Source organism: Rhincodon typus, chromosome 2 (assembly GCF_021869965.1).
Source record: "Rhincodon typus isolate 14 chromosome 2, sRhiTyp1.1, whole genome shotgun sequence".
In the NCBI taxonomy this organism is placed as follows: Eukaryota; Metazoa; Chordata; class Chondrichthyes; order Orectolobiformes; family Rhincodontidae; genus Rhincodon; species Rhincodon typus.
This window is the reverse complement of record NC_063333.1, coordinates 111065884-111080287: the sequence shown is the minus strand read 5'-3', so window position 1 is coordinate 111080287 and position 14404 is coordinate 111065884. Positions and strand designations below refer to the sequence as shown.

At 39.4% G+C, this 14404-nt stretch overlaps 1 protein-coding gene across 9 annotated transcripts in view; it reads left to right on the top strand.

The window, feature by feature from the left end:
• Positions 1-14404, top strand: part of LOC125486260 (synaptonemal complex protein 2-like) — a 299464-nt gene that overhangs the window by 110328 nt on the left and 174732 nt on the right. For all 9 annotated transcript variants that reach the window (XR_007264933.1, XM_048613014.1, XM_048613007.1 and 6 more), the window contains 2 exons: positions 4094-4151; positions 4228-4291. Coding sequence is in view for 8 of the 9 variants with exons in the window: in XM_048613014.1 (XP_048468971.1) it covers positions 4094-4151; positions 4228-4291 (122 nt within the window). In the remaining variant the exon portion in view is untranslated. The remainder of the gene's footprint in view (positions 1-4093; positions 4152-4227; positions 4292-14404) is intronic.

Here is a 14404-nt window from a genome sequence, read left to right as displayed (position 1 = left end):
TGTCCTTGTTTCACAGAACTCTGCAGTATAGGAGAGGCTTTTGACCCATCGAGCCTGCTCTTGATCTACAGTTACTCCTACTTTCCAGCACTTAACCTTGAATGTTATGACATCTCAGTGCTCATCAAACTATTTTTATTTGAAGGTTGAGGTTTCCTGCCTCAACCTCCCTCCCAGGCAGCATATTCCAGATCCCCCAACACACTCCTGGTTTTAAAAAATAAAATCTTCAAATTCCCTCTACACCACCTGCTTTTCAACTTTGAATAACAAGAAGCCATAATTCTATTAAAGGGAGTAGCTGCTTTCGCTTCTTACAGTACAGTGACCAGAACTGCATACAGGACTCCATCTGTGGCTGAACCAAACCCCTATACAGTTCCAACATAACCTCCTGCTTTTATTGCCACCTTCACGGATCCACTGGACAAGTATCCCAAGATCCCTCTGTTCTTCTGCTTTCTAGTGTCCTGCTGTTCATTGAGTGGCCCCATATATTGTTACTTCTTCCAAAGTGCAGAACCTCAGTTTTGAGGGATAAACTTCATCATCTACTGATCTGTCCATCTCACCAATCCATTTATATCTTCATGTATCATAAGACCTTCTTCATCACTGACAACCACCCAGCCAATTACACTGTTGCTCTCTTGTGCCTGCCCTTTCATCCCACATTTTCTGTATATAGTTTGTGATATTTGTAAACAATAATGGACTGGGTTCATTACAGTGGCAGGCTTCTGGATTGATGTGGAAGGGTGGCACGGTGGCTCAGTGGTTAGTACTGCTGCCTCACAGCTCCAGGGACCCGGGTTCAATTCCACCCTCGTCTGTGTGGAATTTGCACATTCTCCCCATGTCTGCGTGGGTTTCCTCCAGGTGCTCCTGTTTCCTCCCACAGTCCAAAGATGTGCCGGCTAGGTGGACTGGACATGCTAAGTTGCCCATAGTGTTCAGGGATGCCTAGATTAGGTGGATATAGGGGATGGGTCTGGGTCAGTGTGGACTCATTGGGCCGAAGGGCCTGTTTCTACATTGTAGGAATTCTATGATCACTACTGATCCCCTTAGTATATTGCCCCCCAGTTACAAGCAGCCTTCTACCACTAATCTGTTGGGGAAACATTTCAAATAGGAGTGTTGAGCCCTGGGGTTAACAGCACAAACTGATCTTTATTTGAAGGTCCTTTGCAACACTGTGTGGAAGAGGTCTCTGGAGACAGACCCTACGGCACTCAAACTCTCCCAATAAAGTGCCACATATTTTCCATACCCTCTCTGTTACAGTGATTACATGCAACATTGGGGTCAGGGCTTGCCACATCCTCTCTGACTGTCATGCTCTTCCTGGACATTTGCTAGCTTCAGCATACTGAGTGGTGCTATTTTTCACAAGCTATGACTGTGTTTGTTTCTTTTTTACAGAGGTCATAATTGCCGTGTAATATTTTACAATTGTTTTTGCTCTCTCTTGCAAGGCTACCTTTCTCTATGCTCTTTTACAAGGTTATCTGTTTATACTGTTTATGTCATCTGGTCCTTTTGTGTTTAGGCCATTTGTCATTCAACACCCCCCTGCTGGCAGTATGGGGGCTTCTGTCTATTGTCTACAGCCATTTGTTTAAAGGAATTCAGCTAAATTCCTTAATGTTAGTTTGTTAACTGCATTTATAATTTTGACGTACACATAACTTTGTGTCGTAGCAACTGTTTTTATGATGGAATCGGATTTTTCCTTCTATACTTTACTGAATAACAAACTTTGGACTAGTTCGTACAAGGTGCTTATCTAGGTTTTTCAAAGGTGCTCCTTATCAAGACCATCTGAGCCTAGAGCTGACTGGCTAATTCTCTGATGTCTATGCTAAAGCTATTGTATGAATGTATGTACGTGTACTTATTACCTAAAATGGTCTTAACTAATGTGAGTCCAGCTTCTCCCCTTCTGTCCATACTAAATAACAAATTTTAAATTAGCTTGCTAAAAGAATTCCATCTCTGCTTCCCTTAGCAGAACAGTCTCTGTCTACATTCCTTCGCTGTTCCTCAATAAGATGTCTGAACCTTATCTGGTTGCCACATGTATGACGGCCATGATTCTGACTGAGGAGGCTGCTGTGTTCAAATAGCAATTCTCTTCCATCTTGTGTTAGCTGAAACCACAGTTGGCTATTTTGTTACCTTCAGCTGTGGGCAGCTCCAACAGCACATCTGGACCTGAGTTTTTCCCACTTCAAACTCTGCCGAATCCAAATGTCAGAAACTCGAGAAACTCTGTCCCTCTTCCTGAATTCTGTTCATAAGTCCGCCTTCAAAATGAAGACAGATGTGCAGTACTTGTTTAGCACCCTGCCAATGTCCACTGTCTTCACCCAGATTGCTCTTTTGCTCCCTAATGGGCCCCACTCTTACCTTAGTTATCCTCTTTTCCCCTTTAATATACTTGTAGGATATCTTGGGAATCTCTGTAAGCTTACTCCATGTTTCTTCTTGTCCCCTACACCCACCAGCCCCATTCTCCTGTACATTACTATGACCTCTGTTTTGCTCCCTTTGTACCTTTTTTTATAAATCCCTCTTCCTCCTTAACTAGTTCTGAATATTCATAGACATCGAGGGCTCTCTGGCCTTGTAAGTTACATGAAACATTCATATTTCTTAATAAATAGAACATGTTGGGCCTGTATTCTCTCCAATTCCATTTCAAACATGCACATTCCGCACCTCACCCCACTCTCGGCCCTTTTGAACTGTTCTTGTCTTTTTTTTTTTTTTTTTAAACAGACATCAGTGTTCCCAGTCGTCTTTGGCCAATCGTACCTTGTTTTAATAAATTTGCCTCCCCCAGCCTCCAATCAAAAGCTTTATTTTGAGACCATCTTTTTCCTTTCTGTAACAAATTTGAAACATATAGTTTTGCGGTCATAATCATTAAAATGCTTTCCCATTGCTATCTTGAACGCCTGTCTGGCTTTGTTCCCCAGATTTAGACCCAGCACTTTACATTTTGATTAAAAAAGTTCTTGTGAATGCATTTCAGGAAATTTGCCCACTACTTAACCCTATGTTGCCATTTAGAGAAGTTGAAATCCAGCTCAACTAAATTTACTAAAAAGTTCCAACTTGGCACAAAGGAAAATGGGAAAACAATAGTCCCAAGTTCTAACATATATACCTGAAACCCACCTGTCTGAAAACCAATCATTCACCATGACTCTACTTTCTAACACTCAACCAATGTCCTATTCATCATGCTAATATCCTTTATTTCTGTGGCTTCCAGATTCGTTAGCCTACAATGTGGCACTTCGTCAAGTGCCTTTTGGAAATGCATGAATGCCACTGTTACTTTTGTATAGTGATAGAATCCATACAATGCGGAACGAGGCCATTTGAATCTGCACTGACTCTCCGAAGGTCCCATTCAGATCCAGCACCCCCTCTCCCAATTCCTGTAACACCACGTTTACCATGGCCAAATCACCTAACCTGTGCATTTTTAACTGTGGGAGGAAACAAAGCACCTAACAGAAACCCACAGACTTGAACCCAGGGCTGGAATCTAACTCTCATCCATGATGCTGTGAGGAGGCAATGCTAACCATTGTGCCACCATGCCACCCCCTTCTCTAAACTTCTCCATACCCCACCCCAGACCAAAATTGTGACAGAGCAAATGTTCACATTTCCCTCTGTTAAATGCTGCTTGTTTTACAGTGGCAGGGAATGTTTTAGTATAAATTCCTTATTCTTTTTTGAATTTTGACTGTTATTCATGTGGTTTTAAGAACTTTTACCAAGCCAAAAATGTAAATATTCAGTGATCCCACTCTTATTCTGTTCAATGTTATTAATGGTATTGTCTACACAGCTACTTAATTGACGTTGCATGCTTTAGTCTGGGTTCAGGAGAAACATTGATTTTGAAGTTTGTCCTCCTTTGGTGAATTCAGTCTTGGCAAAAACTTTTCTCTCAAATCAGGATAACATTGCTTTCTTGGTTTGTTTGTTTTTAAAGATTTGTGCTGTTTTCTGAATTTAGAAATGGGTGTTCTAACTGAACTGAAATAAGTTTTCAAAAATCTTTTAACAGAAAATCAGACCTCCTGACACAGCAGAACTGAAGCCACATATAGATGCAGAGGATACAGGTTGGTATTCTGAAACTTGTTATTCAGTTCCCTACTGTAAAATACAAGTTTTATTTATTTTTTTCATTTTAAATAGGGATAACCACTGCAGATAAAGAGCACAATATGACTGAGCTTAAAAGAGCATGGAGTAAACCTACGTAAGTTTGCAACTTTTGTCTTACTTTGTATATGACCGCTTTCTGTGAAGCAGTTTTTTTAAAGTCTAAATTTAAAAAAAAACGCACCAAGTAGTAACAAAAATAATTCCCACCAGTGAAACTGACTAGTGTGTGGTTAGATTGACCTGGAGCAAAATACTTCCTTTCTCAGGTTTCTATGACAATTCTTTTTGACAAAAAGTGGCCCATTGTTTTCTCTGGAAGTGATTCCAATTGCTCCTCCCACCCCCAAGTTGCCACTTTGGAGTGCATGCATCCTGCTGTAAACACCTCACCCAAATCTATCATCCTGTTTTACCTGGAACCCATACTGATGCCCCTGCTTTGCACACTTCTCTCAGCTGTCAGTGACACTGACAGTTGTTTCTGTAAGATGGACCTGTAGTTTCTGCATCAATCCAGTCCAGAATTTGGAACCTAGCTTAGAAGATTTTTTTTCATGCACGCTCACTTGCTCAATGTAGGGTGTCACTGGCTGAGCCAGTATTTATTGCCAATCCCTATTTGTCCCTGAAGGTGGTGGTGAGCTGCCGCTTTGAACTCCTGAAGTTCACTTGCCATTGATAGAGGCACAATGTCATAGTCCCACAGTTAAGGCCATACATTCTTAAAATTCTCCAAAGCACTTAACTGCACAATGACGAATGGTAAGTCAGGTGGTTTGTTGGAACATAAAGAATGGCAGAGAATGAATAAAAAGTTAATCAGGTGGAAGAATTTGCAGTATGAGAGCAAGCTAGCTAGAAATATGAAAATGGATAATAAGAGATTCTACAGTGAGTGTCCTCTAGAGAGTGCAAATGGGGAACTAAAACCTTGATACGACTAGACAGGAGCTTCTGCTGAAAGAATTTAAACAGTTAAGATATAACTAACTTTAAAGTCAATGACTTTATTTGGTGGCTCAAAAATTGATATGAGTGAAATGGGTTTCAGTTCATGGGGTAGTGGCATTATTACTGGGGTAGGAGGGAACTGTTCCAATAGGACCAGCTTCATTTGAAGCATTCTGGGGCTGGTGTCCTGGTAAACCTAACTAGGGTTGTAGCAAGAGCTTTAAACTAATGGATGGTAGGGTGGTTGGCAGACAGATCTGGATAGAGGTATATATCATTAGAGATCAAAAAGATCTCTGTTTCTTGCTGTCCCATTCTGGGTATCATCGCCTAGGTAGTTGCCCTGCAATACAATGTACAAACCTATAGAAATAGAGTCAAAGGTGGAAACTCTGGTTCAAAATGTAAAATTAGTAGCTCTTAAATGCATATGGTATTAGAACAAAATGAATGAACTAATGGGAAAAACAGAAGTTGGTGTATAAGCTTTGTAGCTGTTACGCAGGCATATTACAAGGAGATCAAAGTTGAACTAAATTTTCAGAGGCGTGGTGACTTTTTAAAAGGACAGGAAGGGAAGGGTGATGGTGTGGCCTTGTTAGTATGGGATAGAAGAAGTATAAGATGTAGAAGCTAATTGGGTAAAGGGAGGAAATAAGGTTAAAAAGACATGGACGACAATCATCTCTAGGCCCCCTAACAGCTAATGCTGGAAAGCAGCGTACAAATCAGGAAACAAGGGCATACTAAATTAATAGATACCTGGAATGAATGGATTATCTGACGAAGATGGGTTGGACAGGCTGAACTTCTGTTGAATTGAGTCACCCCTCATTCTAAGGTTCAAGTATAAATGGTCTTGACAAGAGGGATGTGGAAAGGATGTTTAATCTTGTGGGTGATTCCAGAATAAAGGGGCATTGTTTTATAGGTTAGGGTCACCCTTTTTAAGATGAAGCTGTGACCTTGGAGCTCTGTTTAAGATGATGGGGAAAATGGAGCCATTACATATTTTTAAGGTATCTAAGATATTTTTAGATATCTATGTAGTGAGCAAGGAAATCAAAAGTTATGTGGGGTAGGTGTGAATATGGAAGTTGTGAATATGCAAGCAAGTCATCTGAGATCTTAAATGGCAGACCTCACTAGAGCTGACTGACCTATTTCGTATTCAGAAAATTATACCAGAACAATTCATGTTTGTATTACTAGTGCAACATTGCACATCATGAGATTGGCTGATGACTAATGTAGGCTGAATAAGTTGTGTGCATTTTAAACAGATGAAGCACAGCACATTCACACAGCTTATACCTACCATAATTTTAGTTTGTATTGACTATGCAAGTGAAAAGCTTCATTATAAATTTGACTGTAAGAAACAGTTTTCTTACTTTGCCATATAATAGTTTAAGTTAGTGTAAGCGATGGAGGGACAATTTTATGAATTGAACTAAATTAACTGATTGTTCTGCACCATTTTGACGACCCACAATGTAGCAAGGAAGGTTTTATGCATGTTCTTGCAGATAATTTGAGCAACAATTGACAGCCAATCCATCTTAGAATTGTGCTAATCTACAAAGTTAATGAATCACTTGATTTTATAGCTTAGCGAGAACGGTGCAAATGACTGTACAAATGTTGGTATTTATATTGTATGTCCTTTTCATTTTTTTGACACTGAATCATCAGTAAGAATCTCTCATTGTGGAAAAATGGGTGAACGGCATGAGTCTGGAATGATATATTAGTGTAAAGTCTCCAGATGGGAGTCTGGAGAGTAAAGGAGATGCTCTAAACTCATGTAGAAGTTTATTCTTAAAAAATAAGTACTTGTTGGAATGAATGTTTATGAAGTTAGGCAATTGAGCTCGTAATGTATGGATCATGCTGAGGGCAGAAAAGATGGGTTCAAGTTAGAGTTGGGCAGCAAATATTGAATACCAGGATAAAAAATTAACATAGCAAAGTATTTTGACGAAAACAAAATGGAAAAGAATTTGAAACTTACCATAGAGTCCGTGTAATACAACATGGAAACAGGCCCTTTAGCCCAAACTGGTCCATTTGTCCACTCAACTAGTTCCCATTGCCCACATTTTGGCCCATATCCCTCTAAGCCCTTCCCGCCCATGTACCTATCCAAATGTTTTTTTAAATGTTGCTATTGTACCTTCCTCAACCATTTTCTCTAACAGCCCATTCCATATACGCACCATTCTCTCTGCGTGAAGAAGTTGCCCCTCAGGTCCTCCTTAAATCTTTCCCCTTTCACCAAGTAGTTGATGTATAATAGGGAGCCAAATCAGAAATTAAAAACTATGTAGAGCATCATATGGACATGATTTCAGGGCTCCAGGGGAATATGGAATTATGGTTACCACTTCCAGAGGCATTGTTAAATGCAGAAGGCCTGTGCTGGCTCAGAAGTAGAATAACCCATGGTCTCAAACAACCCTTGAGTTAAAGAAAATGATAAAGAAAGACCAGGTCAGTACTCCGTTCTATGTAATTGGAGCCATTGCAGGTGATGTGCTGGCCAATGAGGGATGGCTGACATTTCTTTGCAGTAAGATGAAATCTTGCAAACTCTTAAACATATTTTGGTGTCTGTGACAACTTGATCATTGAGGAAATGAGTTGAAAATGAGCACTGAATTTAACTAATTGAGGTTTAGACCAGAAAAATCTATGGAATCCTTTTATCAATGACCTTTACGAATTGGCGGGAAGTTATGCATACATGATAATTCATTAACTGCTACAGGACTACACAGCGTCATGATGAGGTGCTTGCATTATTTTTGCATTGAGATTATACTGCGATCAAATGAAAATCTAACACTTGTGAAGACTGCAGTTCAAGCAGCAGACAGATTTTAGAAGTAATCTCGGACACAAGGTTGTGAGTGGTGTGGGGGCAAGAGGAGGGGAAACAGAAGTGAAGGCGCAGTGAAATGTTCAGCATTGATGTAAACATGATGTTTACAATGGCTTCTTCCCTCAATATTACAATGCTGTGAAATGTGCAAGGAATCTGAGGCTCCATGGAAGAAGGCAAATGAGTTGGTCCAGTTTGGCAAAACAATAAAGCTCAAGAAATCTACCAAAACTGCTGTGGTGTCAAACAAGGAGAAGCACCAACAACATAGCATTCCATTAGCCATGAGGCTAGATCTTTTTATCTGGAGGACTGGAATAATAAGAGGTTGGAAGTCCTATTTCTACCCTAGCTACAAAATTACTGGAGTACTTTATACATTGTATAAGCATTTGTCTGGGAGAAATTGTGCAATCTGTGTAATAGCTGATCTTAAAGTATTAAATAATGAGAGAAGTATATTCCAAGCAATTTGGAAGGCAAGGGATGATTTGATCAAAAGAAAAATACTCCACATGCTGGAACTCTGAAATAATAACCAGCTTAGAAAAACTCAACAGGTCAGGCAGTGACTGTGGAGACAAATATTTAATGTTTCCCATCAATGACTCTTCAGAATTGAGAAGAGCTAAAGATAGCTTGGTCAGATGGGTGGAGATTGATAGATGGAGTTTAGTTTAGGTAAATGTGTGGGGTTGCATTTTTGTAAGGCAAATCAAGAGAGGGCGTATACACTTAATGGTAGGCTCTTGGAATGTTTCTGACCAAAGAGACCTTCGGGGTACAGGTTCATAGTTCCTTGAAAGTGGACTCTTGGGTAGACAGGATAATGAAGAAGACGTTTGGTATGCTTGCCTTTGGTCAGTGCATGGAGTATAGGAGTTGGGTATCATGTTGCAGCTATACAGGACATTGGTCAGGTCACTTTTGCAATACTGTGTTCAATTCTGGCCTCCCTGCTATAGGAAAGATCTTGTGAAACTCTTAAAAGGCTCAAAAGATTTGAGGATGTTGCTGGGGTTGGATGATTTGAGCTATAGGGCGAGGCTGAATAGGCTGGGCTATTTTCCCTCTAATGTCAGAGGCTGAGGGGTCACCTTAAAAGTTTATAAAATCATGTGAGGCACGGATGGGGCGAATAGCCAAGGTCTTTCCCTAGGGTAGGGGAGTCCAAACCTAGAGGGCATAGGTTTAAGGTAAAGGGAAAATTTAAGAGTCCTTGGAGCAACTTTTTCATGCGGAGGATGATGCATGTATGGAATGAGCTGCTAGAGGAAGTAGTGGAGGCTGATTGTAATTACAATATTTGAAAGGCATCTGCATAGGTACATGAATAGGAGGAGTTTAGAGGGATATGGGGCGAATGGAACTAGATTAATTTAAGATATTTGGTTGGCATGGATGAGTTAAACTGAAGGGTCTGTTTCCACACTACAACTCTGACTCTGTTATTAAAGCGTGTTTAAGTCAATTGATGGGGTCAGAAAAAGTTGTTCAGTGAAGGTTTGGAAAGTGAAATAATACAAGGTTTTGGGATGTAACAGCCAAAGAGTGGTGATGGATGTAGTGAAGGAACAAAGATTGCATCTAAATAAGATTTGTATTACTACATTAAAAACTGTCTGAATTCAACATGAAGGGATCAAGAAACTAGACGAAGTTCAATAGAGATAGCAAGAACTGCAGGTGCTGGAGTGAGAGTCAATACAGTATGGAGTCAGAGGAACACAGCAGGTCAGGCAGTGTCAGAGGAGCAGGAGAGTTGGTGTTTTGGGCCTAGACTCCTCTTCAGGACTAGTAAAGGGTCTAGGCCTGAAACGTAGATGAACATCCACCCAGCCAAAAGAAAAGTGCAAGGAGCAAGGTGGAGGCAAATGTTATGATCTCCAGTTGTTGATTTAGTGCATGTTTTAAAAACATTTGGGTGGAGCAGCTGGGTATAGCTAGAGATGAACTATTTTCACTGTTTGACAAGTCTAGAACTACACAGTCTTGTCAAAAATTTAGAGCCAGGCATTTTCAGTAAGAAGTTGTGAAATTTCCTGAGCCAGACATGTCTGGAATTCTTTTGCAAACATTAACTTATGGTGGAACAGTTTAAAACAATTTAGTTTTAAGATCAATAATTTCTTATCAAAGATTTAGTGCAGCAAAAGCAAATATATGAAGTTCAGTCATAGATCATGGAATTTTGGAAAAGGTGCAAGAGACTGAGGCCTATTCCTGTTGGTATGTCCATATGACATTTTTTGTCTGAATTACAATGCCTCAGTGCCTTCTGCCCTAGATAATAAAGTAAGCACTCTCTCTATGCACTGAAACATTGAGCTTGTGCAGAATGAATGGTTGTCATTGCATTATGAAGTGATTTGTTTCATTAAGGTATCTTGCTTTGAAGAGGCAAAGACACACAGTTATTGGAGATAGAAGACAAATATAGCATGGAATATAGGAACACTGGCACTGTTCTCTGGTTTACTGTAGGTTGTAATGTACTGTTCTGGACATCTTGGCAAACAGATTTGAATTACATAACCAGTTAAGCCCTGGTATTATTCTGGTTGATCAGTGCTCTACCCAGTCCTGGCATGGGAAAGATCTCGCACTGTAGAAAATGACCTACTTGTCTATCTCTGCTACTTTTCCCCTTTTAAAGTATAAGCCATGATATTACCACAGACCCAACGTGTACACAGACTGGGGTCATCATACTCCTCTTTATCCTCCTGGCTGCAATTACATGCCATATCCACAAATATCCAAGTGGAGTTATTTTGCAAGACAAGGAGGAAATTATTCAACCTAGCTACCTATCAAGAACCAATATCATTCTGACTGCGAAATGCAGATGATACTTTTCGGCACTCCAGGCTGAGCTCTAGATCATTGTCAATGTTTTTGTGGAGACGTATGAAACAATGGCCTTAGGTTAAACATCCACAAGACAAAGGGTCTTTTATCAGCCTGCTCCCACTGCACAACAATGTCCACTGATTATTAAAATCCATGGTGAGCTATTGAACAATATGAATTGACTCTCATACCTTTGGAACCTCCTCTCCAATGAGTGCAGATCTTGATAATGAAATTCAGCATTGCATCCAGTTTGCCTGTACATCCTTCAACCGTCCGAGGAACAGTGTGTTTAATGATAACCTCCAAACCCAGCACCAAGTTCGTGATCCACAGGGCAGCAATGTTACCTACCCTTCTTTTTCAATGTGCAGAAAACACCATTATCAGTGATGCCTGTTTTTGAAATCCTACAAATCCGTGGCAGGACAGTCACTCCACTTCAGGTGTCTGCTCTTTAGTCAGCATTAAAAGTGGTTACTGTCAATCAGCACTATGGGGCCAGGGTCACATCATTCGCGCCTCTGATGCAAGAGAGACGACAACTCTCTTCTCTGTAAAAACCAAAAGAACTGTGGATGCTGTAAATTTTAAAAAAAAAAAAAAAAAAAAAAAAAAAAACGAAAACTGAAATTTCTGGAAAAGCTCGACCGGTCTGGCAGTACCTGTGGAGAGAAATCCTTTAATAGTTCAGGTCTAGTGATCCTTCCTCGGAAGACTTCTAAAATATTAACTCTAACTCTGATTCCTCTCTATAGAGCATGTCCACCAATTTCTGTTTAAGTCTCTTCTCTGACCAAGTAACTGCTTCCCATACTGAAGCTGGAGTAAATGCTTTGTCCTCAACACTTCATCCTTCTGGAGTAAAATCCTACCCACTAGCTAATCTTTTGCCCAAGACCCCACAAACTAGAGAAGTACCTGCGAAGGTGCCAGCCATTTCGAGCATCTTTGGCAGGCCAAGATGCAGGCCAATTGTAACCTGTGTGAAACCTCTTCAGCATTATACCCAGTCTTTTCAACAAACACCACCTGCCCCATCTGTGGCTGGGTTTGTGGATTCAGTATTGAACTGTTTGTTCAGATCAGGATCCAAAGTTTGGAGGGAACAAAGCCTTTATCTTAAAGGACTACTTAAGATGCTATTATTAGTGAGGTGTGATAGTCAACTAAATGTATTTCAGATGAAATCTGGCCAAGGTGCCCTACAGCAGATGAAATAACTGCCACCTGTTATTCTAACTTTTTCTCTCATGATACAGGCCAACAATCTTCATTCTTTGTTATTACTTCATATCGCTGTACTTCTTGTGAATTATCATTATTTTAGTTTAAATCCCTGAAAATTCAGTTAGAAATTTGGTGAAATTTGCATGCTACTGTCCATAAAATGCAAAGTCTAAGTTAATAGAGTTCAGAATGCTGAGTCCATGTAGCCATGCTTATTCTGTACAAGGCTTTTGGTTCTCAAGCCCTTAAGAGGAAGATGTCTGCAAGTTAAACTGCAAAATTTGAAGCATTCCTTTCATGTTTGTTTTGCTGCATCATGAAAGCCATTGTGGAATTTCCTGTAGAATAGGATTGTATGTGGCATGGTTGTCAAGCTTTTCCAAAAGAAAGGTGACAACCACCTCTAGTGTCTCAACATATTGTGTTTCTTAAACTCCTAACGCTTTGGCCATCCTACCTGAAGCTATCAAGGAATTTTCTTACAGCTTTTTTCTTAACTTTTAAATCAATCTTTAAATCCTACTGCTTTGAAGTTATTTGTTTCTGATATCTGGTTAGAAATAAATGTTTCACCTAAAATATGGGAGCAGAAGTAGACCATTCAGCCCTGTGAGCCTGCTTCTCTGTCCAATATGATCCTCCCTCCCTCCCTCCCTCCCTCAATGCCATATTCCTGCTTTCTCCATTTACTCTTGATACCTTTTTAACATCCAAAAATGTACCTATTTCTTTATTGAATACATTATGTTGGGGTTTCCACTGCCTTTGGTGGTAGAGAATTCTACAAGTTCACTACCCCTTGAAGAAATGTTACCTTTTATCTTTGAAAATGAACATGACTAGTTAGGGGTACAGATATTAAGAACATTTTGAGGATAAAGAGTTATATTGGAGTTAGTAATTAAAGACAATCACAGGAAAAGTCAGTAAAGTCCATTTTGGAACTAGGATATACCCAGATGAGGTTACCATAAAGGTCCCACCTTCTCAACATTGCCCCTAGCCTGAGGGCCGGAGAGATTAAACTCACCGCCACTCTCATGAGAGAGCAGTCCCACTGTAACCATTTTATACTTAGGAGGACATGAGTATGCTATTAGTTAAGTTAATAGACTTAATCATCGGAAAGAGAGACTTGGAAATTTCACACCCAAGTGTGCTTATTACAGTAGGAATACTGAAATCATCCAACTGATAGAAGATTACAAATATCCTTTTCAAATAAAGACAATCAGAAACCAAGATAAGACAGCACTTGGAGAGATATGAAACAACTTTACTGATTTAAAAAAAAATTCAATGTTTTTAAGATTAAACAAACAAGGGAGTGATGAAAGGAATATCCATACAAGTACTAAACTATGACTAATAAATTGATTTTAGATAAAAGTTCAACTTCATAAAGGAATCTTTAGGAAATAATTAAGGAATGACGTTAAATGACACAGTAACAGATGAAAATGGGAGGAATCTATACAGAGGGTAACACCCACATTTGCAAAGCAGGAAGAATCCAAATATACAATTAAAACCCTTTCACTTAACTATCATGAGTTTTTCTAACAATTATGATTAATCCTTTTTGATATCTTCCTTGCTTGGGGCCTTAAATAAAACTTTAAAAATTGATGGATATTCTATTTAGATATTCCTAGATGTTAAATGTTTGCAATATTATAAATAGCATCAAACTAGATACTTAATTTTAGTATTTTTTTTTTTTGCTTTCAGCATAACTTAGTCTATTGCTTTTTTTTTTAAATAGAACCATAAAATTAGCGAGCCTGATTTGGGTTTTTTCTGTTACAGCTGGAAAGAACTCTATGTACAACTGAGGACATAAACTGGAGATAAAATCCTCAGGATATTTGTAGCATAGCAAAAGCTTTATTAAGATTAAGCAGGTTATTTGGAGGAAGGTAACATTCTCAGGCAGTTTCTTTCCCTGTGGCATGGTTATATCCATTGTAGACCAAAGGCTGAGCATTTATAGGATTGACTATCTTGAACTCGACGAAACAAAATTTTTTAGGGGAATACTCCTGAACAAAATTAGTTCTAAATAAGAATTAGAAGCGTTAGATCAATTCAGTTTACCACAGTTGGCTGGAAAGCTGGTTCACAATAGTGACACCAGCAGACTTCTCAAACTCAGCCCCTTGCCCCAGACATGATGTACTTCAGATTAAACTCCCCACTAATCATCATTATTTATTAAGCACACTTGGTGTTTTACTGTATATAAAATAATGTCTGTGGATGTAATTTGCTTTGAAAAATACCATGGAA